At 39.0% G+C, this 25,636-nt stretch overlaps 1 protein-coding gene across 1 annotated transcript in view; it reads right to left on the reverse strand.

Annotated features, from left to right (window-relative positions):
- AGGF1 (angiogenic factor with G-patch and FHA domains 1) overlaps positions 1 to 15,403 on the reverse strand; it is a 39,599-nt gene extending 24,196 nt beyond the window's left edge. Inside the window, exons 1-8 of the mRNA XM_053588213.1 lie at positions 14,760 to 15,403; positions 12,480 to 12,582; positions 10,943 to 11,142; positions 9,929 to 10,093; positions 6,792 to 6,980; positions 2,626 to 2,956; positions 770 to 881; positions 302 to 353 (exon numbers count right to left, since the gene is read on the reverse strand). Coding sequence (XP_053444188.1) covers positions 302 to 353; positions 770 to 881; positions 2,626 to 2,956; positions 6,792 to 6,980; positions 9,929 to 10,093; positions 10,943 to 11,142; positions 12,480 to 12,582; positions 14,760 to 14,987 — 1,380 coding nt within the window. The 5' untranslated portion in view covers positions 14,988 to 15,403. The remainder of the gene's footprint in view (positions 1 to 301; positions 354 to 769; positions 882 to 2,625; positions 2,957 to 6,791; positions 6,981 to 9,928; positions 10,094 to 10,942; positions 11,143 to 12,479; positions 12,583 to 14,759) is intronic.
- Between the last annotated feature and the right edge of the window lie 10,233 nt (positions 15,404 to 25,636).

Below are 25,636 nucleotides of genomic sequence, written 5' to 3' on the forward strand. Positions count from 1 at the left end.
AATGCAGTGTATTTATTTCTCTAGGTAAATATTTATTAAGTAGGTACTACTTTAATCCTAAAATTAACCTACATTTTCTACTCCTACTCCAGGCTGTTGCCAAAATAAGCCTAATTTAGTTTATTCAAAGTATGACAAAGCATTCTTTTTTCTCAAGCACTGGAGTAAACAAATCTGCATTGCCTTCATAACCATTACTACACTGAATATTAACCTTCCTATGAAATGGAGAAAAATCAGACCAGATGATAATTTTACAAATTATATCTAGGGGGCTTTATTTGAAAAACAAAGAGCTTACCTTACTGACCCCAACTTCAGGGATTCGGAGAGTATGTTCCATATCTTTTTCTCTGTAGAGTTAAGCAAAGTGCCTTTAATAAGTTTTTAAGAATATCATATACTTGATCTTAGCCAAAAGGCTGAGAAGTTGATGAAGCATATTATTATATAAAGGCAGCACTTACAGAGTGTCATGGAAAGAATTTTCAAAAACTAACAATGTTAAAATGGAAGTCCACCACTGTAAGTCTCCTGGTTACAGATTGTCCAGGTTCCTTACTCCTACTCTAGATTTCCTGAGTTTTCACACAGTTAACTGTCTTTTTTTTCTTCAGAGTGTGCTTTTTTGGGGTAGAGATCTTGCCTTAGCCCTCTCTGTATGCAGAACACACGGAACAATACACTGCTTGATATACCATACATATTCAATAAAGCCTTTTTGAAATAATTTTTGAAAGAATGACACAATAATATTAACTATTTTTACCTTCCAATTGTAGCAGGGTTTACAGCTGTAATGATAAAAAGTGATCCTGTCTGCAACACCGGTGATCTAATAACAATTACTCTAATACATGGGGGCCAAATTTTTTCTTCATCTGCCAAAGAAGAAAGTGAGCAAACATTAATTTAAAGCTATGAAAAAATATGTCATACGGATACCTAGAAGGCACCCATAAAATAATAATATACTAGTTGAAAATCTTAATTCTGAGTAAAACAAACTTCTTAAATTCTGCTATGTATCATATATATATAGCAATGAGTAAGGCTTGAATAAGTTAAAGTCACCAATATACAGGTATGCAGCATATTTAATATCTTTCAGTTATAATCAATTTTCTTCTTTTTAAGTTCTTAGAATTTGAAAATATCACAAATTTTCAAATTATTGTAAGTTAGAAAAATTGGGTCCACTTTTTTTTTAAAAAAAAGGGAAATTCCACTGAGAATAAAAGAGCAAAGTAAGTTTATATACTATACAGTTATCCCTTGGTATTCACGGGGGACTGATTCTAGGGCCCACCCACAGACACAAAAATCTACAGATGGTCAAGTCCCTTATATAAAATAGTACAAATAATGAAACCTAGTCATATGTACCCTCATATTAACCCCAAATTTTTAAAAAGTGAGCCACAGAGGAAAACAAAAATGGTATGTTGTGCACATAACCTATGCACATTCTCCCATATACTTCAAATCATCTAGATCTTTATAATATCTGATACAGCTTAAATGCTATATAGTTATTGCATTATTAAGAAAATAACCATAAAAGTTTGCATATGTTCAGTACAGACACAATTATCCATTTTTTTCCTCAATGTTTTCTATTTCAGGTTGGTTGAATCCATGGAAGTAGAACAGACACAGAGGGAAAACTGTAATATAAAATCTTGTGTTTTAAAAGTGTGTCTTTATATCTTCAAGTAAAAAAATAATAGATTTAACATTATACTTATGGCAATTGAATTTATTTATTTATTTATTTTTGAGACAGAGTCTCACTATGTTGCCCTCAGTAGAGTGCTGTGGCGTCATAGCTCATAGCAACCTCAAACTCTTGGGCTTAAGCAATTCTCTTGCCTCAGCCTCCCAAGTTGCAGAGACTACAGGTGCCCACCACAACGCTTGGCTATTTTTTGGTTGCAGTTATTTAGTTGGCCAGGGCCAGGTTCCAATCCGCCACCCTCAGTGTATGTGGCTGGCGCCGTAACCACTGGGCCACGGGCACCAAGCCAGCAACTGCATTTATTAACTATACTTTTTAAAGACAACTTGCTTTTTCTCCACTTAGTTACAAAAATAGACTACAAATGCCTAACCTACTAAAACAGCCTTAATATATATTTTAGTATTAGAACACAGGTAGCTTGGTTTTGTTGCTCTACTGAGCCAGAGGTGGGGAACCTGTGGCCTTCTGGATCCTTTGACCGAATCCAAATTTCTTAGTATAAATCCCTTTAAAAAGATTTTTTCTGTAGGGCGCCAACCCCATATGCCGGAGGTGGTGGGTTCAAACCCGGCCCCGGCCAAAAAAAAAAAAAGATTTGTTCTGTAAAGTTTGGATTCGGTCACGGGGCCACACTTGGGGATCTGCAGGGCCACATGTGGCCTTCAGGCTACAATGAAACTTTCTGAAGATTCAAGTATTAGTCACTAGTAATCACATTCTACTCCCTAAAAATACCCAAGTGGTAGCCCACATGATATTCAATAACGTCATTAAAATAATCAGTTTATTTTTTGGCAGGTATACTGCATAAGTCACTAACAATTTTAATTATTTTGCTCTTTCATAATTACCAGAGTTAAGTTAAACAATAATTATGTACTCACCTTCATTCTCAGTATCTTCTGAGGTTACATGGTCTTCACTGGGAATGTCTTCATCATAACTATCTTCAGTCTGAGAGTCTGTAATTTCACCTTCTTCTGGCTCACTATCAGTCTCTATGATTTCCTCATCTTTAAATGAAGTTGAATTAGAAATGTTCTCGTTAAAAAGAGATTGTATAGTGTTTCCACTCATTGGAACGGTACATTCTGGGGGACTGTTTTTGTAACGATTGTCTACTTTGGCCTTCTTTTTCACATTTGCAAAATTTTCTCCCTCGTTGCAGCTTAAATGTTCAACACTGAAGACTTTTTGATTTTCTGAATTCAAATCCTGGAGAAGGGTGGGTAGATAGGTAGGAACAGGGTAGAATCATCTATCTCAAACACACAATATGACACTGTATGAAGTTTCAAAGAGTTAGTAGATACTGTAAAATAATAATAGTTACAATCTGTATTCTCTCTTATTTTCCTTTTATTGGTTAATGATATTACCATTCCCTTACCATCCAAGTTAAAAATCTTATAGTTATCTTTGACACCCCTTTAACCACCATATGGAATTAATGATAAGTGCTAGAGAACCATATATAGTTTATTCCAAATCTTTCTGCCTTTCTTTCTTAATGTCAATGTCCTAATATTCTCAGTCCAGACCCTCATCATGTATTGCCTGAACTATGTGACAGCCTACAAGAGAATGAGGTGTGATAAAGATATAATGTAAGCCATATCTGTGAGTCTATGTTTTCTAGTAGCCACATTTAAAAAGTTAAAAAAAAAAAAAAATTTTTTTTTTTTTTTTTTTTTTTTTTGAGACAGAGTCTCATTATGTCACCCTCGGTAGAGTGCCATAGCATTACAGCTCCCAGCAATCTCAAACTCTTGGGCTTAAGCAATTCTCTTGCCTCAGCCTCCGAAGTAGCTGGGACTACAGCGCCCACCACAATGCGTGGCTATTTTTTGTTGCAACTGTCATTGTTGTTTATTTGGCCCAGGCCAGGTTCGAACCTGCCAGCCTCAGTGTGTGTGGCTGGTGCTGTAACCACTGTGCTATGGGTGCCGAGCCTAAAAAGTAAAATTATTAATGAGTAACTTATATCCATTTTTATACTAAGTCTTCAAAATCCAGAGTGTATTTACCCTTACAGCACATCTCATTTTGGACTAGCCGCACTTCACACGCTCACTGGTTACACACACAGCCAGTGGCTACTCTATTGGACAGTGCAGGCCCAGAGAATACATCTACTCTAAATTCTCTTTCTAAACTTTTAACTAGTTACCAAGTCAACATATAAAATACAGAATTGATTTTACTTACAATGTGAATTTAAATATTGAAACATACCCAATGTAGCAAAATTATACTTTTGCTAAAATTTAATACTTTATTGGCTTGGTAATACACAAAAGTTTAAGGTACATATTAGTTATTTCTCTTTTATTCCAAAATTTCAACTTACAGAGTATAAGACTATTATTAATTAGTTGTACATTTATAGTTAGAATACTTTATGGTAAATGAACAAATCTATTTTTAAACAAAAAGTATATATTTTTATCACATACAAAAGAATTTTTTGAAATTAAGTATACATTGTAGAATGGCTAAATCGAGCTAATTCACATATACATTACCTCACAGTTACCATTTTTTGTCATAAGAATACTTAAAATTTACTCAGCAATTTTCAAAAATACAATACATTGTTATTAACTATAGTGCCCATGTTGTACAATAGACAACTCTATTATTTTAGCCTTATAAGAATAAGCAAAGAGTTATTTTCTTCTTTTTCTCTTGGTTTGTAATATACTCTCAATTTTCTTTCTACCTGAAGGCAACATGATGAAGTGAATGCATATGTTCCTGTTATTTTATAAAATATGAGAGTATCTCATGCACATATTTTTAATAGCAACATAAATTCAGTTTGGAGATTGGCTAAACAATCAGAGTGTGATAAACTGTATACACTTGAAGAATACAAACTCACCAAGGACAAGAACAAGGGCAAGGATCTGGAAAACTATGAGGAGCTTTGTAAGCTCCATAAATTATAGTGAAAAATTTCCCTATCTAGATATACTTTTTAAAAAGCAGTTTCTATTCTCATAAATTTTATTGTTATTATTACTATTGCTTGTGGACAACACATGCAGGGGAAAACTAAGGAAAACTGCAAGAGGTCCTTTTTATAAGCTATTTGCCAGTATACCAGTTAGCTATTAAGAGATAAGAAAGGGGGTTTACATATCGGCATTGAGGCATATATGTAAATTTCAAGTTATTTAATCTCCTCACCCTATTAGTCTTCCTTCCACATAACCTCTACCTACAAAAAGTAAGCCTCAGGAGTATCTTAAAAAATAAAGACCATGATGAGGACACTAACTGGTCTCTCAGAGCTTCACAGTTACTTTCTAGAATCCTCAAAATTCCATCAGGATTTTTCTTAAGTTCTTGTCCTGGAGTTCACATACTTTCAAAGAAGGATGTTAAAGATAAGCAATTATGAGAGCGCGGCTGGACCAAAGTATCACAGAATGCTTTGCCAGGGAAGGCCCTTTGACAATCCCTATAGATATATTCTTTTCTCACTGCCAGGGAGAGGTGCTTTCACAACCCAGCCTTTCAAACAGTTCAAACTAGAAACAAGCATAAGTCCAGTAAAATACAGGTCTTGAAAGCAAACAGAAAAATCACTCTTCATAGTTTAGACATATCCTCTTCCATTCCTAGGTATGTTTTTCATATTGAAAAACAAATATTTAAAACAAATTAAATAAAGAATACAAAGTAAATCCAACAGAATCCTAATTCTACAAGTAAAACAGGGGTATCTTTTTTTCCTCCTCTGCCACACATTGGAATAAGATTTGTCCTGGGCCACACATTAAGTACACAATCACTAAGCAAAGTTAATGAGTAAAAAAAAAAAAAAGTACCAGCACAATTTTCACAATATCTGACAAATCGGCAAAACAGTCCTCCTATAAGCCACATGCAGCCTGTGAGCCACAGGTTGGACACCCCTGCTAGAATTTAGTATTATTTTTAATTTAATTAAATTAAAGCAAATTTTACTAATCTTGCTCTGGTTAAGAAGAAAAATACATGATATAAAATTTCAAGAGTAAAGTATCAAATATTTGCTACAATTCCCAAAATGCAAATAAAACAAATAAGCCTTCTTTCTGGACTATTAACCACCAACCAACCTTATCTGTTTAGAGAGTGGCAAGAACATTGGTAATACTTTTTTATGTTTTTTCTTTCAATTTAAAGTTATATAACAATGTATATCATAAGCATTTTTTAAGATTCCCTTCAGTTTTTTAAATATCATTTCAATGCCTAAGTAATACTTTTTCAATTAAATATACCATTCATTCCTTTTTTTTTTTGAGACAGTGTCTTACTCTGTCATCCTAGGTAGAGTGCCATGGCCTCATAACTCATAGCAACCTCAAACTCATGGGTTCAAGTGATCCTCTTGCCTCGGCCTCCCGAGTAGCTGAAACTATAGGCACCTACCACATCACCTGGCTAATTTTTTTCTATTTTTAGTAGAGACAAGATCTCTTGCTCAGGCTGGTTTTGAAATTCTGAACTCAAGAAATTCACCCACCTCAGCTTCACAGAGTGCTAGGATTCCAGGTGTGAGTCACCACGCCTGGCCTATGTACTATCAATTTCTTAACAAATATATTGCAGGCCACTTAAACTCGTAATCCTAATAAATATGTACCTCACCCCTATTTGCCGGCAATGGATTTTTTTTTCAATGTTTGCTAATAGGCAAAAAAATTGCTCGCATGACTAAGAAAGTTGAACTTGTCTACCTATAGACAAGTGAATTGTGAATTGTGCATTGACATCAACTTATCAACTGAGGGTCTGAATATTATTCCAAGGTATTTGATCTGCCCTAAATCTATCTCCTTCAAATTTTAAGAAATATCTTCTATTTCTAGTGACTATAATTTGTAATAAGTCCTCATTTGTTTCATTTAAGATCTCCCTGGCTGTTGGATTCTGATACCTTATCTCAATGAATATGTTTAAAACATAGTTATCAAATGATTTTCGGCTTTATTAAAACTTTTGGTTTATCATGTTATCATCGTTACGTAAATTTTTTAAGTTATGAAGACATTACCTTTTCTTCATTTGCTGTAGAAGAATCTGGATCCTTTCTTTTCTTCTTTAATTTTTTATCTTTACTTTGTTTTGTGCTAGAGGTCTGATAAGGCTGCAAATCTACTCGAGAATGAAATTGATATCGACCACTTTCCACATCACAATAGTAGTAAATTCCAGTGGAAGGATCATAATACAGTTGATTTTCCTTTCAAAGTCAAGAAAACAGTAAGTTCTACTCATGTAACGAGAAATAAAATAGAAACATAAACTTAACAGATATGCCAAATGTATTCAAACTAGTAAATGTTCTTTAAATAACAATAGTATTTTCAGAAGATAATAAAGATAACATAATAAAAACTGCTTATAACTTTCCAAAATACTTTACCATTCAGTATTTGCTCTAATTTTCCTAGTGTGAAAAATGAATAAATCTAAATATTAAGTGGAATCACTACAAACAACCAATATTTGGACATTATTTTACTTATGAGAAACAGCAATTTCATATGGTTCAACTAAATACATTAACAAAAAATGACAAGAAATCTTTACGAGGGCATGAAAACTAAAAGACTAAGGGAAAGCTGACCATACGAAAGCAATTCTAGTCTTACTATTATTTGTGTTTGTATAATACTGGTTTGACAGTATAACACTCCTCTCAATGTCATAAAATAAAGACTTGCCTTTTAAAGTTCATTAAAAGAAGAAAAATATGAAAATAAAGTTGAGCTAAATACAATACAATTTCTATAAAAAGAAATTAATGAACAATTGTCTTCCATAATTGATTAGTTTTACAGTAAAGTAAGTAATCTTATGAGTAAAGCAGCCATGCAAAAATGAATTTCTGCAAATTATGAATTAAAAACTAGAAAGATAAAATTATGTAATCACCTGCATTTATATAGATACTGGCCAGTACTCCATAACCAAGATTTAACTGAACAGTCTATATTTTATTTATATCATAAATCCATGCAGATCAGACCTGGAAACATAGTATGATGTACTGAGATTGAGCAACTAAAACTTCCTGGAAAAGAATAATTTATTTTTCTAACCATTGGTATTATTGCAATTTATCATCTTTATTCCATGCATTTTGCAGATCTCTTAGAAAAATATTTAGAATTCTCACCATCTTTCTCTTAACTAAGAAACTGAATGGAAGTTCTCTAATCTTTATTTTTTTGAGAGTCTCATTCTATTGTCTAGGCTGAAGACAGACTACTTCACAGTAATCTCTACTTCACAGTGTTTCTAACCCCTCGGCTAGTGATTCCTCTCCTGCCTCAGCCTCCTGAGTAGCTAGGACTTCAGCTGCCTGCCACAATGCCTGGCTTCTAAATTTTTATTTTTAACTCAAATCTTTTTAATCGGTCATGTGTGGCAGTACAAAATACACTTACATTTTCAAATTACAAGACAAAAAGTAATTAAAATAAAATAAAAGCTAGCACAATAAAAATAGAATACAATGAAGTCCCTAATTTATTCAGATATATAACCTGCCAAATATAACTATTTAAAGAACTAATGTCAAAGGAAAGACCCAGAAAGAAAGACAGAAGAATGACAAAAACTAATGTCTACCTGGAAACTCAGTTTGCCTAGAAACTCAGTAAGTAAATAGCTACTCACTCTGGATAAGAGTTTAATATTAATTTTCTGGGTATCATTAACATTGTCAATTAGCATGCTCCTGTGAAAGAAAACCCTCTCTTCACAAAGGAATTAGAAAATTATGTATTTACCATGGGCTCTTAATTAGTATCATCATTATGCTCCCTAGATTAGTTAACAATAGCTCCAGGAACTGGAATGATGAACATCTACTCCACCTCTGGGCACCACATTCTGTAATTCTCCAGGGGACCTCAAGGATCTAGATTGTAGTGCTTAGCACTGAGGCATGTGGGTGAGTGCCATCATTTTTTTTTCACTGTTACCCTGGGTAGAGTGCCATGGCATCATCATAGCTCACAGCAACCTCAAAATCTTAGGCTCAAAAGATCTTGCTTCAGTCTCCTGAGTAGCTGGGACTACAGGCATGCACCACCACACCTGGCTAGTTTTTCTATTTTTAGTAGAGACAGGGTCTTGCTCTTACTCAAGCTGGTCTTGAACGCCTGAGCTCAAGATATCCACCTGCCTCAGCCTCCCACAGTTCTAGGACTACAGGTGTGAGCCACCACACCAAGCCCATTTTCATCAACTCTTTTTTTTTTTTTTTGTAGAGACAGAGTTTCACTTTATCGCCCTTGGTAGAGTGCCGTGGCGTCACACAGCTCACAGTAACCTCCAACTCCTGGGCTTAGGCAATTCTCCTGCCTCAGCCTCCCGAGTAGGTGGGACTACAGGTGCCTGCCACAATGCCCAGCTATTTTTTTGTTGCAGTTTGGCGGGGTCCGGGTTTGAACCCGCCACCCTCGGTATATGGGGCCGGCGCCCTGCTCACTGAGCCACAGGCGCCACTCTTATGAAATCTAAATAAGAATTAGACTCCAATATCCATAATGCTGTATTTCATTAATAAATCAAAAGCTTTATTTTCTGGTTCTGTCCCAGTCAGTTGTTCATTATATTTCTGAGCCCATGTTAATTTCCTGTGTGTGTTAACAGAATGATTTTTTAAAAAAGTAAAATGCTTGAAAGACATAGAATATATTATTATTGACCAGTAATAAACATGCTACTGAAAATTCAAGAAAAAGTCTCCCCCTGTTGCCTAAAATGAACTCATAAAAGTATTCGAGACAATTTTTACAAATCTCACCTCAAGCCTAGGATTAACGATCTCATTTCCCTAAAATTCTAAGACAAAAAGTTCAGTTTAGATTCTTAAACATTTGGCAAGAATGTAGTTAATTATCTGTTTTTATTAATAAAAGCTCTAACATTTTTGTATGTTACTTCACATATAAAATGTTATTAGGCCACTCTAAAACATTAATCTAAAATAAACACAACTAAAAACCCAGAAGTATAGCATCACAAGCCACTTTGTAATCCTTTTGTCAAAGAGCTTTGACTCAAACATAATTTTTAAATGCAGATTTTTTTTTCTTACTTCAAATTAGGGTTTAAAATTTGGTAGCAGGCACTGAAAATATAACCTTACAGTATTAAAAGGTGTGACATACTTACAGAATCATAGTAGAAACCAGTGCTGTGGTCAAAATACAGTCCAGTATTTTCATCATAACTAAATCCAGTCTGTGATACAGCAGCTTCTGCTGCAGCTCTCAGACTTTCTGCTAATGATGAACCTTCTTGAGATGCATCTTCTGTTGCTAATGCAGACACCGGCTCCTATAGAAGATACAGTCATGCCAAACAAGAAAAAAACTTCTGTATATTAATTTTAAAGTTAGCAGAATTTGAAACAAATAGAGTTAAAACTTAAATTGAAGTCATTAAATAAACTTTGTAGAGACAGGGGCTCTCTGCACTGCTGGGCTGGTTTCAACCTCCTGAGATGGAAAGGGGTGACAATCAATTACAATTTTAACTACCTTTAAAAATATTTACTAGTGCATCAGTTAATTCAACTTTGATGCAGCTTTGAAGACACTAAAGTGACAATTATTAAAAATAAATGAATGATCCCATAGGAAAGCAATTCACAAAATATAGACCTTGAAATATTCCAAGACAAATTATCTAGATTTTCTAATTACACATTCAACAGGAAAACACATCCAAAAAGAGATAGAGAGCTACAGATTAAGTGAAATACATCACACACAGTGGGGATCCTAATTCAAACTGTAAAAACAAATTTATAAAACATTCAGAGAAATTAGAAAAGTGACATTAGAAACTACAAATTAGAAAAGCATTAACCTTTTTAGTTGTGAACATGGTACTGTGGTGGTTGCCCAAAGTTTTCTGATTGAATGAAAATACACTGACAGATTCTCTTTATTTTATTTTTATATATCATAAAATTCTACAACACAATTTAACAGTAACACAATTATAATATGAACAAGTTGCTACTTCCTGTTCTTCAAAAACTAAAATACTCTTTGCATAATTATATACAAGAATGTTTATAATCTTTTTACATGTTGTGATGGACCAAAGAAGTGAATTATTTTACGTAACAACAAAGAAGAACAAGTTCTTAAGCATCAACAGTTTCTTAGCATTTTATACCTGTGAATTTGAAGCAAAATGGTCTTGTCTACACTGAACATTTTCTGTTCCATCAATACCACTGTATGCATCATTTTCTATTTGTGACTGGTCATTAGAATCAAAAGTAGGAGCTTCGATATCTTGATCTTGCTGATCTGAAAGTCCAGCCACTTTATTTGGAAAACTAACATCATTATAGTATGTCTGATAATAATAATCTGTAGCAAAAACAAATTAAGTTATATCATATATTAGAATAGTGTATATAAAAAAGGACTTAATTCCAAAACACTGGCACTGAACACAAACAGCACATAATGCAATTAAATCACAATTTGTAGAACTGTACACATTTTAAACGGTTAAAACTCATGGTGCAGACACTTCTGCAGAAGAATGTATCATTGATTCTGATATCTCCTTCCGTACCCCAGCTGTCAAGCTAAAAAGAAAAACAAAGGTAAGTAGTTTGGACTCCCCATAGGAGGATAAAAAGAAAACAGAGTTGTGTTCTGTCAAAAAAACTTAGCAACTCTTAACAACTTCTAACCACATATTTAACAGAGCTTATCAATTAACAATAAAATAAAGGTAAAGGATCAAGAGTTGATTTTTCTGTCCTGTCAAAATTTCTGTCCTGACGCTGACTTTGTTTTTTTAGAGATAGGGTCTTGCTTTGTCATCCAAGCCGAAATGCAGCGGCACGATCATATTTCTGCAGCCTCAAATTCCTGGGCTCAAGGAATTCTCCTGCCTCAGCCTCCCAAGTAGCTGGGACTATAGGCATGCACAACCATGCCCAGCTGATTTTTAACTTTTTATAGAGACAGGGTCTTTCTGCATTGCCGGGCTGGTCTCAACCTCCTGAGCACAAGTGATTCTTCTACATCAGCCTCCCAAAGTGCTGGGATTCCAGGCATGAGCCACTGCACCAGGCCCTGATACAAACTTTTTAAAAAATATACCATGTATGTATATGTGAGATTAGTACTATTGCAGTGTTTAGCAATTTAGTTAAATTATGTCCTTAATAAATCAAGGCAAAACTTAGTGGGAAAGATTACCTCTTCTTGTGACTCATATACTTTAAAACTCGCTATCTCAGTTATTTTGCCTTACAAAACAAGGCCACTGACGAAGCTTTGGTGGTGGACTCACCTCCGCCACACAGACCGAAGAGACTGGCACTGTACACAGAACTAAAGAAAGAAAATACATGCCCCCGATCACAGGGAAAGCCAGAAATGGAAGTAGACGGTTTACTACATGGCGAAAATTACTCAGTGAGCATGACGTGCTGAAAACACATCAGCAACCTCAGAGATTACAGTAATGACAATGCATTTCTATTTATTCCACCAGAAAAGCAAAATGATTATCTGAAAACACTGAATCATAGAGAGAAGTCAAGGTTACAATATTTCTCATATTTATCTAGATCTTAGTCTATTTTAAAGAAAACTCTACATCAACATGATAAGAACGTAATAGAAAAAAAAAAAAAGAACGTAATAGAATGTGTAACCGGATATCCTAAATCCTAAGAGTTGACTACCTGAGATCAACCAAGGAGTATGATTTTCTGTTTGTACTTCTACATCAGACTTTTCATTATCTTCATTTCTCCCACAATGGAGTATTTTACTAAGTTCTTCCACCTGAAAAAAAAAAAAATTGAAAACAAGGGAAAGTAATTTTTTAGAAAAAAAAATCATGTAACAATCTAATTTTATATATACGCATATATATACACACACCATTCTCCTACTATCACAAGTAATTATTTTCCTTGGTGAAAGTTTTAGAGAAATGACAAGACCAACTCATTTCCTAGCTTTTTCTTTTGAAGTTAGTTCTGTATCATTAAAGAAATATTTAGAAGCTTGTTTCTTAGTTTGTTTCATGAATGTAGCAGACAATGTCCGTCTGAATTGTACTGACTGAGACAGCCTCTCATCTGCTTCCAGGCATTTCCACACTCCACTGCTCTGGCATATGCAGAGTACCCTTTCAAGGGCATTTCAGTACATGAAGCACATGGAAGACCAATGCCCCCCTCCAGCAGTCAACTTCTCTGTTTCCTTCTGCTGCAATTACTTAATCCTAAAACTACTATTTAAAGAAAAATGTATACTAAAGATTTTAAATAACAGTAACGTACTTAAGTGAACAGTAATGTCAGGTGGATGGTACTGAGTGGTATCAGATCATTGAGTAGAAATAGAAGTTTGGTATTAACCTGGATGGAAGTGGAAGACATTATTCTTAGTAAAGCATCACAAGAATGGAGAAGCATGAATCCTATGTACTCAATTTTGATATGAGGACAATTAATGACAATTAAGGTTATGGGTGGGGGGAGGAAAGGCAGAGAGAGGGAAGAAGGGAGAGGGGTGGGGCCTTGGTGTGTGTGTAACCCCTTCTGGGGGCAAGACATGATTGCAAGAGGGAATTTACCTAACAAATGCAATCAGTGTAACCTGGCTTATTGTACCCTCAAAGAATCCCCAAAAATAAAAAAAAAAAATGAAAAAAAAAAAAGAAATAGAAATTTGTAGTTTTTAAATTTTCTAATTTTTCAGAGGGAACTACTAGCCTTTTACAATATTAGCATAAAAACATTTTTTGTTAGAAATAAAGGATCCTGTTCCCAAAATTCTACCACTTAATTCAGTCAATCTGATGTATCAATCAACTGTAATAATAACCAAGACAGTAATAACCAAGACAGCCTTTCAAAGATTAGCAAAAAAATGTTTTCTTTTAGGACCTCTAACACAAGCAGTACTTTAACAACTTAGAATTTTAAACAGGATTTTTTAAGGCTGTCCTATTTTGCTCCCTTTCCCCCATGATAATTTACCACGTATATATTCTTCTAGCACCGTTCTTATACACTGCAGATATTCAAAAACTGTTGAGAAAATACCTAATTTCCACAACGTAATAATGCCCAGATTTCTATGTAATGGGCATACAAATTTATTGCAACTCAGCAGGCATTTCATAGCTCATTTAGTAACAAAGTAACTGTGATGACCTTTTAGTGTTTAGCCTGTTTCTATGGCTTTAGTAAATGCACCAATAAATTAAAAAGGACAATATTTAAATCGAATAACTACGTGGAAATAACTTGTCAGTAGAGAGTGCAGGTGCCCAACAGATCAAACTGGAAAAACATATTGAGGTCTTCGCATTTTAATGTGACAGTTTAAGCATTTATCCTTACCGTATATTAGGAAAGCGAAATAAGCTGCTTATTATCCCTACAAAGACGGTTATTATCTTTACTCCTACAGGAAAACTCAAGATGCTAAATGCCCAGGATAGCAACTTACACGTATATAAGCATTCCAGTTCTTAAAATTGTGAAACAGTTTGCTCATGTCTATCTAAACCTTCCCAACTGTGTTAGTTAACTTCATTTTATTGGCAACTGAGGCTCAGTGGAAGTTTACACATCTGGTTAGTGGTAGAAATGGGATTCTGATGGAAGTTCAGCGCTTTAACATACTCAAATATGACCTAGAATAAAATATTATAAATGCGCCTACTGTCAACCGGACGTTGGGACAATTGAGAATGAAGCCAACTTAAGTACTTAAGTTCTATTCAAGCCACTGCGGGGCATTTATTTTAATTAAGTAACCTGAACTCTTAGGTCTGCTCGACATGTACTTGGAATTATACACGTAATTGTACTGGGTATTTATTTATTTCAAGTACTCTACAAAGCAGTTCTGACCCCTGCCAGGGACCCTCGCGACGCTATCCGAGGCTTCAAAGGCCCCGCCTCTGGCTGAACGCGGCGCGGGGCTGAAGGCGGACCGCGCACCTGCGTGCGGAGCTCCTGGTTGTTGCTTTCGGCGCTCTGGTACAACCGCTCAGTGTGATGCAGGAGCTTCTCGATCTCCCGCACCTGCCGCTTGCAGCTCCGCAATTCGCGTTCCAACTTCTCCACCTTCCGTCTCAGCTGGGCTAACTCAGGCTCGGGGGAGGCAGGCGGCGACGGCGACAGCGACAACGAAGGTGACGGCGGTGGAGACGGCGCCTCGGAGGCCATGAGGTCCGGCGCCGGACAAGCCGCGGGCGAGCAGGGGCTGCGCTCAGGCTGAGAAGGGCGCCGGCGGACCCAGAGGCCAAGGGAGCGCGCGGGCAGCGAATGGCGGCCTCACACGGGGCCGGCCGCGGTGGGCCCCGGCCATGACGCCCTGAAACTCGTCACCGGTAGCCGACTTGAGCTTCGGGCCACGATGAAAAGGACGGAAGACGGGCCCCGCCCAACCTGCGCGGCCTTGAAACGGGAAAACTTTACCAGCAACTACCTTCCCCAACCCCTGAGACGGCGGGAGGAGCGTTAGGGAAGTAGGCGGGCCAGAGAACCAGAGCCTAAAACGCTCCGGCAGTTCCCGGGCTGAGCCGGAAACAATAGTTCCAGCAGTGGGCGGGGCCGAGACGGAACAGGAAGCGGCAAGGGCTTGGTAGTGCGCATGCGCACGTCCTGCGTGCGGGGGGAGCCGTGGTGGCACGTGAGGGAGCTGGCGGGAAAGTGGCTTCCGACGTGGGGCTTACAGCGTCTGGGCTCAGGCATTTGCACTTACCATTTTCTATGAAAAACCTTATTGTATAGATACATTTCCATCCTAGCTCTTTGTTTTACAGCCTTGAACACTGTGTCGCCCACAAATAATATGCCTAGGATTAACAGAAATGATAAACCAGGACTGGAACACACTGTTCAGATCCTCTGCTTTTTAGTCATTCTGCAGACTCCTCTATTTAGAGTCTTCCCCCCCAACCCCCCCGACCTCCTCTAAGAGAAAGGGAGCAAGTACATTATGTTTGACTTGCAAAAAAAAAAAAAAAGAGGAGTCCCAGGTAGGAAAGTGAAGAGGCAATTTTCTGTGGAGCATTATAGCAGAATGCTCTAGTTTGGTGGGTATATTTGATTTTTAGTTTGTATGACTCTGGTTCACCAGCCGTTAAACTAATGAGGGCTCCTTTGGAGCACAATTCCTTTCTTCCCCAAGCTCACTTAGATCCTGAGCTCAGAGTGCTGGGTCTGAGATTTGCACCTGTACTGGTTCTTTCACAAGGCATGTCACAGAACAGGTATTCTTAAGTGTTTACTGAACATACCTAACATGAGAATCCTGTTGGGTGTCCTAGATCAATGGCCACCTCGATCAAAACTGTACTTTCTTATTTTCAGTATTCTTGATGTTCTGGTATCTGGGGCCTCTGTGACTAACGGGGGACTGCCCTTATGAGGGCTAGCTAATTCCTAGAGATAGCAAACAACTCACCCCAAGTGTGTGATAGGCAAACTAACCACCCAGAGCCCACCAACCCTCTACCTCCTTTAGCAGCTATTACACTTCAAACCAATATTCCCTACCCTAATCATTCCAGGGTTAGATACCAAACTACTAGAGACAATCCCTACATGTCAGCGCCCACTGAACTTATTCAAGCTAGTCAGTCCTAAGCTTGCTCACCTTACCTTTTCTGTTTCTTCCCACTGAAAAAAACAATAAAGGCTCTTGCCACATTTCTTGTGCCTCCTAATGGACTGTGGTACTTCCTCACATGGCCCAGTAGGACTGATGTGCCTTAACCTCTTGAACTATGCCTGAGTGATAATACAACTACATTTTTAATTTTTTTTTTATAGACAAAGTCTCACTTTGTCACCCTCAGTAGAGTTCCATGGTGTCACAGCTCACAGCAACCTCCAGCTCTTGGGTGTAGGTGATTCTCTTGCCTCTTGCCTCAGCCTCCAGAGTAGCTGGGGACTACAGGCGCCCGCCACAACACCCGGCTATTTTTTTATTGCAGTTTGGCCGGGCCGGGTTCGAACCCACCACCCTCAGTATATGGGGCCAGTGCCCTACTCACTGAGCCAGAGGCACTGCCCTACAATCTACATTTTAAAACACTGTTCTATGTGTCTTTTTGTCCTGTGCACTGCCTGCTAGCTCTGTCACAAACAGCTTTCCAGCCAGGACCTGCCCTCTTTAGGTCCTGCACACATTCTTAGGCCTTAAGATGCCTTCTACAAAACACCTTATGTGAAAACTTAAGGATTCTACCCTATTGTCAAGTCAACAGTGATCCTTGAGCCATCAAAGGAAATCTAGTGAGAAGATATAGTATGTCCATGATGTAGAATAAAGATTTAATGCCAAAAAATTCTGACTTCCCTTACTTAATACATTAATGACTCAATTGCTGAATTTACTTAAAAAAAATTTTTTTTTTGAGAGCTGCAGGTCTTTCTCTGTCACCCAGGGTGGAGTGCAGTTGCATGATCTGAAGCTTGAAATCCTGGGCTCAAGGGATCCTCCCACCTATACCTCCTGAGTAGCTGGGCATATGCCACCATGGCCAGCTAATTTAAAAAATAATTTTCTTTATTTTAAAGACAAAGTCTGTGTTGACCAGGCTTGCCTCAAGCTCCTGGCTTCATGCAATCCTCTCACGTCTGCCTCCCAAGTAGCTAGGATTACAGTTATGAGCCACTGTGCCCAGGAAAATCTTTTTTTATACATGCTATATTTTTTTGTTTTCTTCACATTTTAGGGGGTAGAAATTTCCATAAAATGCCATCTGCAAAATACCTTTAAGATAGTATTTCATAGGCTGAGTGCGATGGCTTGCACCTATAATCCTGCAGTCTGGAAGGCCTAGATGGGTGGATTGTTCAAGTTCAGGAGTTCGAGACCAGTCTTTTCTATTTTTCTCTACTAAAAATAGAAAAACTATCCAGGTGTTATGGCTGGTGCCTGTAGTCCCAGCTACTTGGGATGCTGAGGCAATAGGATCTCTTGGGCCCAAGAGTTTGAGGTTGCTGTGAGCTATGACACAATAGCATTCTACAGAGGGTGACAAAGTGAGACTTTGTCTAAAAACAACAGAAAAAAGATAGCATTTCAGGTTTGAGTAATTAATGAGAGAATGAATAAAGATTTTTAACTGCTACTTGAAGCAGTGCTTCTCTTATTTGTCTTAATCTGTTCAAGCCCAAGTTATCCTGACCTCATCATGCAACCAGTCTGCACGTTACCTCTGGCCTTTAGAAAACAGCCACGTTTTGTTTTGACAAAAAGCCTCGAGTATCAGCAGTTGCATTAAGGTGCTAGTACCAGAAATGGTCTATAGCAGCTTATTAAACAAATTAGGATGTTATTGTATCACATTAAAGAAGCTTGGAGATGGACACTCCAGGGTTTTGTAACTACACAAGTCTTTGCCCATTTCTTGTTATTTTGCAGGAGTTCTTTATATGAACTAGGAGTTCTTCATATGAACATCTTTATTAGTTTTAAATATTGCAGATATCCTCTTCCAGTCTGTCATATATCTGTTAATTTTGTCTATGGTGTCCTTTATTGATGAGAAATCCTGAACTTTTATGTAGTCAAGTCAGTCATTATTTTTTTATTTGTTTTATTTTATTTGCTTTATGGTATAGATTTTTGAATCTTACTCATAAAGTTCTTCCTATACCAAGTTTTTCCTTGGGGAAAAAAAAAAAACCTACCCCAAGGTATAAGTACACATATTCTTAAAACCCCCCTACCCCAATTTATATGCACACATATTCTTCTTTTGACCTTGTAATTTAATTTGAACTTTCATATTTCATTTTCTACTCCAGCTGGGGTGAGGGGAAGGATTGGGACATGACTTAGTTTTCCTAAGACCATTTCATTTGTGTTGCTTTATAGTACCACCATCATCATCTCTCAGGGTCCTATCTGTACAGAAGGGTCTACTTCAGAATTTTCAATTCCTTTCTGTTTACTACTAGTGTGTTCCCATGACAGAACCATTCTACGTTCATTGCTTTGATTCTGTAGTAAGTCTTACCAACTGGTTGGCCAAGTCCCTCCTTGGTTTTTCTTCTCCAAAATCACCTTAATCGTTTATGAACCTCAATTTTTCCATAGAAATTTCGAAATAAGTTCGAGTTCCTCAAACAATTCAATGGGATTTTTATTAAGATTATATTGAAGGTATAGATTTATTGGGGGAAAGAATTGACATAAAACTTTACTGCGTTAAGATATTCAATCCACATACCTTTTTTGCTTTATTTATTCATTTTTTTTGTTACTTTAGTATAGTTTTCTTTTTTTTTTTTTTTATTTTGTAGAGACAGAGTTTCCCTTTATGGCCCTTGGGCAGAGTGCCGTGGCATCACACAGCTCACAGCAACCTCCAACTCATGGGCCTAGGCGATTCTCCTGCCTCAGCCTCCCGAGTAGCTGGGACTACAGGCGCCCGCCGCAACGCCCGGCTATTTTTTTGTTGCAGTTTAGCCAGGGCCAGGCTTGAACCCGCCACCCTCAGTATATGGGGCCGGCGCCCTGCTCACTGAGCCACAGGCACCGCCCGCTTTAGTATAGTTTTAACACTCTTTTTGGTCTTGGGTGTTCTTTCCTGGGCATTCTGTAGCTTTATTTTAAATGGAATCTTTTTATTTATTTATTTTTTATTTTTTTTTAGGGACAGAGTCTCACTTTACCTTCGGTAGAGTGCCATGATGTCACAGGACTCACAGCAACCTCCACTCTTGGGCTTCCGCTATTCTCCTGCCTCAGCCTCCCGAGCAGCCGGGACTACAGGCGCCCGGCCATTTTTTGGTTGCAGTTCAGCCAGGGCTGGGTTTGAACCCGCCACCCTCGGTATATGAGGCCGGCGCCCTACTCACTGAGCCACAGGCGCCACATTCTAATGTATTCGAGAGGGAAAGAAAAGTAAAAGCAGTGGATAGGTTTTTAGCTTGGACAAAGGATAGGGATTGTTGGAGAGGAGCATGTTGCCTGGAGGGATGCTTCCGGTTTGATTTTGTTGCTTGTGGAGTTTGGGGTGTGTGCAGGATGCCTGTACAATGTTTGGTTAGTAGTGAGTGCTCCACGAGCCCATCTGAAGCTTAAGAATCAGATCTGGCCATAGAATTAGTATTCTGAAGGAAACACGCATGACTCCTGGGTCTAGGAAGATGAAGTGAGTGAGCAGACAGGGCCACGAGCAGCTGCTGTTCAGCTAGTGAGAGCTGTTGGATTCACATGAGAATGGAGAATGTGTCACATGAGAATGGAGCCCTGTGTTGCAGAGCTCCTGACGTTTCAAGAGAAAACAAAAATCTGGATTATAAAAATTTAGAGAGCTCTTTATTTAAAAACAAGTCTTCAATTATAAAACTAACTTCTGTGACTTCATTATTATATCCTCTTCCCTGTTCATGTTTGCTTCGGGTACAACTCTGGTGCCACGTATCTCTATGTATACAGACACACAGGATACGATTTATTACAAAGAATTGGCTTGTGTGATTATGGAGGCTGAGATCTCATGATCTGCTGTCTGCATGCTTGAGACCGGGGAAAGCCAGTGGTGTAGTTTGAAGGCACAAGAGCCAGAGGGCCACTGGTATAGGCTCCAGTCTGATCTGAAGGTCTGACAGCCAGGAGTTCCGCAGGCAGGAGAAGATGGATGTGATGTTCCACCTCAAGTAATTGGGCAGAGCAAGAATTCAACTTTCCTCTGCCTGTTTGTTCTGTTCAGTACCTCAGTGGGTTAAATGATGCCCATCTTCTTTGGGGAGGGTCGTCGGCTTTACTCAGTTCACCAGTTCAAACTCTGACCTCTCCTGGAAACATACACACACCAGGAATAATTTTTAAGGACATATCTGGGCATCTTGTGGCCCAGTCAAGCTGACACACAAAATTAATCATCACATTTTTGAAACGGCACTGATGGCCCACGTGATTTTGTGGTTTTATAGGAGAGGGAGAATCTTTGAGGCTGCATTTGCCCATGTGATTTTTTTGGCTAGTAGAGTGAATAAACATGCCAGAAAGTGGACTTGTTGCAAGTTTAGGTCTCAAGAAGCCTTAGTGGTTCTGCTTGCTCTCGGGGGTTCTACCATTGCCATAAGAAGGGCATACACAAGGCACGTGTGCTGGTCTCAGGAGGAGGATGAATGATACACACAGCAGCTCTGTCCAAACTGAGATGCTCCAGCTAAGCCCAGCCCAGAGCAGAGGCTCCTGGGAACCTTCAGATGCACCGGCAATCCCAGTGGCAATCAAACCAACCCATACATCAACCCCAGGATCATGAGAACCATTGAATCATGGTTGGTGGAAGCCCCTGAGGTTTAAGGTGCTTTGTGCGCAGCAGTAGCTGACCAATGTCCAGCCTGACCTAAAGCCATTCCACAAGTCTGTGAGCTTCCTCAGGCTGGAGTCTGAATACCTGAAACACTATGATAGTCCATGACAGAGGGATATCCTCAATTCAGTACACCCTGATTTATTGCCAGTTTCTTTTAGGGTGTCATCAATTCTATATTTAATGAATATCCGCCCGTCATAATTTATATTGGATCCAGTGGTAGCTGACTCTCCCTTACCTGATCCTGCTGTTTGGTGTCACACAAGAATATCAGGGTAGCCAGAGCATTTCAGTAGTTGTGATTTATTGCTCCATATTACTTTTGTCAATGGACCATTACCTTTTTCCTCCCCTGGGTCCTGGGAAGAATGAGGGAGTGTAACATTAAAATATTCGAGTGATGGCAAAGAAGCCAAAGGAAGCTAAGGAAACCCCTCTTCTCCACCCTCAATTAGAGTGCTTACATTCTGTACCTTATGTTGTATAATGAGTTAAAAATTACTATATTATAAACCTCCCCATGTTCACCCCCTCACCAATATTAGGAATGCTGACCCTCAGAGGATGGTCTGTCTCCACTGGACCAATTCTGGACCTTCAAGATGCAAAATCAACAATTTACTCTAGAGCAGTACTTCTCAGGCTCCTTGTGACAAAGGACCTTTAAAAAAATTTCTCTTCCAGGGCATCACCTGTGGCTCCAAGGAGTAGGGCTCTGGCCCCATATGCTGGAGGTGGCAGGTTCAAACCCAGCCCCGGACTAAAAAAAAAAAAAAAAAAATTCTCTTCTAGGCACAGTGGTTCATGCCTGTAATCCTTACACTCTGGGAGGCTGAGGCAGGAGCATCACTTGAGCTCAGGAGTTCAAGACCAGGGTGAGCAACTCATTTCTAAAAGATAGAGAAGAGTTAGCTGTGCACCTGTAGTACAGGGACTTTGGGAGGCTGACATAGGAGGATTCCTTGACCCCAGGAATTTGAAGTTGCTGTGAGCTATGACACTGCCACTGTTCACCAGCCTGGGTGACAGAGGGAGACCCTGTCTCTAAATAAATAAATAAAAACACATTTTAAAATTTCTAATCTATTGTGGATCAGTACTTTTGTAAGATACAGCACAACGTGTGAGTGATGAGAGAGGAGAGAATAAGGGATGTAAGAAGGGTTGCTGGGTAGTAGGAAATGGTTCTCCTTTATTAGTTTTTAAGAGATGCAAGTTAAAGTTTGTATCATTTTATAAAAAGTTACTTGGTTTCTGGGCTGGACTTTTTAAAATGCACCTGGCCCATTCCAGCAGGAATTTATTAGTGTTAAAATTGGATACAAAATATAAAAATTAGCAATCCTGCATCATTGTTGAATTCTTTTGAGGGTGTTTATTGCTTGCTAGTGCCTCTCAGGTGTCATGAAGTCTAAGTAGGAAGGTGCCTGTATAGCACTTTAAAAATTACTACAGGCGGGCTTGGTGCCTGTAGCTCAGTGGCTAGGGCGCCATCCACACACACCAGAGCTGGCGGGTTCTAATCCAGCCCAGGTCCACCAAACAACAATGACAACTACAACCAAAAAATAGCCAGGCATTGTGATGGGCGCCTGTAGTCCCAGCTACTTGGGAGGCTGAGGCAAGAGAATCTTTAAAGCTCAAGAGTCTGAGGTTGCTGTGAGCTGTGTCACCATGGCACTGTATCCAGGGTGACATAGTGAGACTCTGTCTCAAAAAAAAAAAAAAATTATTCCAGGCAGCCCATACTGAGCCATGTCTAAATGCCCACTGGCAGGAGCATAGGTCCATATCTTTGTCCTCAGCCTGAGACTGTAAAAGACATTTATTCAAAATGTTGAATTCATTCATTTCTTGACTGTCTCCAAGGTTCCTGGGAGGTAAACCCTTTAGGGATTCGACTTTAAAAAGTGTTTTGTGGGCTGGGTACAGTGGCTTACGCCTGTAATCCTAGCTCTCTGGGAGGCTAAGGCAGGTGGATTGCTTGAGCTCAGGAGTTCAAGACCAGCCAGAGCAAGAGAGAGACCCTGTCTCTACTAAAAATGGAAAAAACTAATCCGGCATGGTGGTGCATGCCTGTAGTCCCAGCTATTTGGGAGACTGAGGCAAGAGGATCACTTGAGCCCAACAGTTGGAGGTTGCTGTGCGCTACAATGATGCCACAGCACTCAATCTAGGACAACAGAGTGAGACTCTGTCTCAAAAAAATAAAAATAAAAATGAAAGTGTTTTGGTGGCTATTATCTCTTCTTCCTGACAAGAGAATCTGAATTTTGTTCAAAGTACACCTAACTGAAATCTGCCCTTCTCACCCTTTGCCACTAGGTGACTGTGTGACACAGTTATGGCCGATGATGTAGGAGTAGAAGTCTGTGGCAAGGCTTCAGGGAAAGCTATTGCTCTCTGTTAAAGCTATTGCTCTCTGTTAAACAAGGACACATTCACTCTTTTTTTTTTGGTAGAGACAGAGTCTCACTTTATGGCCCTCGGTAGAGTGCCGTGGCCTCACCCAGCTCACAGCAACCTCCAACTCCTGGGCTTAAGTGATTCTCTTGCCTCAGCCTCTCGAGTAGCTGGGACTACAGGCGCCCGCCACAACGCCCGGCTATTTTTTGGTTGCAGTTTGGCCGGGGCCGGGTTTGAACCCGCCACCCTCGGTACATGGGGCCGGCGCCTTACCGACTGAGCCACAGGCGCCGCCCGACACATTCCCTCTTTCGGTTTGCCCTTTCTCTTTCTTATTCTCCCTACTGAGAAGGTGGATATCATGCTGGCAGTAGAGCAGTCATAGCGCCCCCAAAAGGCAATCACGAAGATGACCACCATCTCCTAAGAAAAGCAACCAGAAGGATGAGAGGATGTCAATGGTGCTGTGAATTGCCTGTCTCTGGACTTCCTTTAAAGTAAGAAAAATGGACCCCATTTGATTAAGTCACCGTAGTTTGGTTCCTATTTCATCCAAATAAATGTAGTGCCTAAATGACACAGTCACTACATTTTATGTATAATGGTTTGTTTAATGTCTTAGACACTTTTAATAACCTAGATTTTAAGTAAAGCATTTATTGTAACAGTCTCTAAACATGCTTTACAACTATGAGACTTCAACTCAAGGAATAATTGCTGACATTATGATGAAATGACATTAAGAACCTCTGGCTTCCTGGTGTTATTTTGACAAGCAACAGAAGGTTTGAGAATATTCACGGTTGTTCTTGAACATTTTTATTCTTCCTCTATGTGAATGAACTCAAAAAGCTTCAGGAAGGAGGGAAGGGGCGGGAGATGGGAAGAGAGGCGGGTGGTTCCATAGAGGGAGGGTTAAAGGTGGGACCACACCTATGGAGCAAATTGCAAGGGTACAAGTCAAATCTATCAAGTATAGAACACAAATGTCTTAACACTGTGAGACGAAAGTGAGATGAAAGCTATGTTAATTAGTAGTATGTAAGCACCCCAATTTGTACAAATAATCAACACATTGAATCCCCCCCAAAAAAGGTTCAGTTAAAAAATAGTTCGTTTGGCTCATAGTGAAAGTTTTATATCCTCCAAACTTTTCTTGCAACAAGCACCGTCATGTGCAGCATGACAACGTGGCAGTCAGTGATGGACCACAGGTAGGATCCTCCTCTCGTAAGACCATAATAGAGCTACAAAATTCCTGTAATCTACTCATGTTTTAGCCTTGTAACATCACAGTGCAACATGTTAACTTTTCTATGTTTACATACACAAATACTTAGCATTGTTTTATATTTGGTTACAGTATTTTTTTTTTTTGAGACAGAGTCTCACTATGTGACCCTGGGTAGAGTACTGTGGCATCACAGCTCACAGCAACCTCCAACTCTTGGGTTTAAGTGATTCTCTTGCCTTAGCCTCCCAAGTAGCTAGGACTAAAGGCGGCTGCCACAATGCCTGGCTATTTTCGGGTTGTAGTTGTCATTGTTGTTTGGTGGGCCCAGGCTGGATTTGAACCTGCCAACTCTGGTGTATGTGGCGCCCTAGCCACTTGAGCTACAGGCACTAAGCCTGGTTACAGTATTGAGTACAGTAACAGGCTATAAGGTTTGTAGCCTGGAGCAATAGGGAGACCACATAGCATAGGTGTGTCGTAGGTTAGCCATCTCGGTTTGTGGCTTATTTTGAAGTTTTTGGCTTTTATCCTTCCCCTTTGGTAAATATAAATTAAGAAGGGGTATATAGAACAATGGTAGGAGGAGGAGGCTGGTGTGGGCACCCGTGTACATATGTAGACATGTGTAGGCTAATGGGAGGAGGAGGAGGCTGGTGTGGGCACCGTGTATGCATGTATGCATGTGTCAGCTACATGGGTTCTTGCAAATTGCAATTTGTTACATTGCACATTACTGTTTGACTCAGCCTTTTAAAAATGAGTAGTAAATTTTGCTTTTAACTTAAAAAGGTTCTAGAAAATACTGTTTATTTTTAAAAGGAGTAGTGGACAGAATAGCTGTGTACTGAGCACCACCAGCGCATTCCCATGATAGTAAGTATTCA

The sequence above is a fragment of the Nycticebus coucang genome, chromosome 1 (genome assembly GCF_027406575.1).
Source record: "Nycticebus coucang isolate mNycCou1 chromosome 1, mNycCou1.pri, whole genome shotgun sequence".
In the NCBI taxonomy this organism is placed as follows: Eukaryota; Metazoa; Chordata; class Mammalia; order Primates; family Lorisidae; genus Nycticebus; species Nycticebus coucang.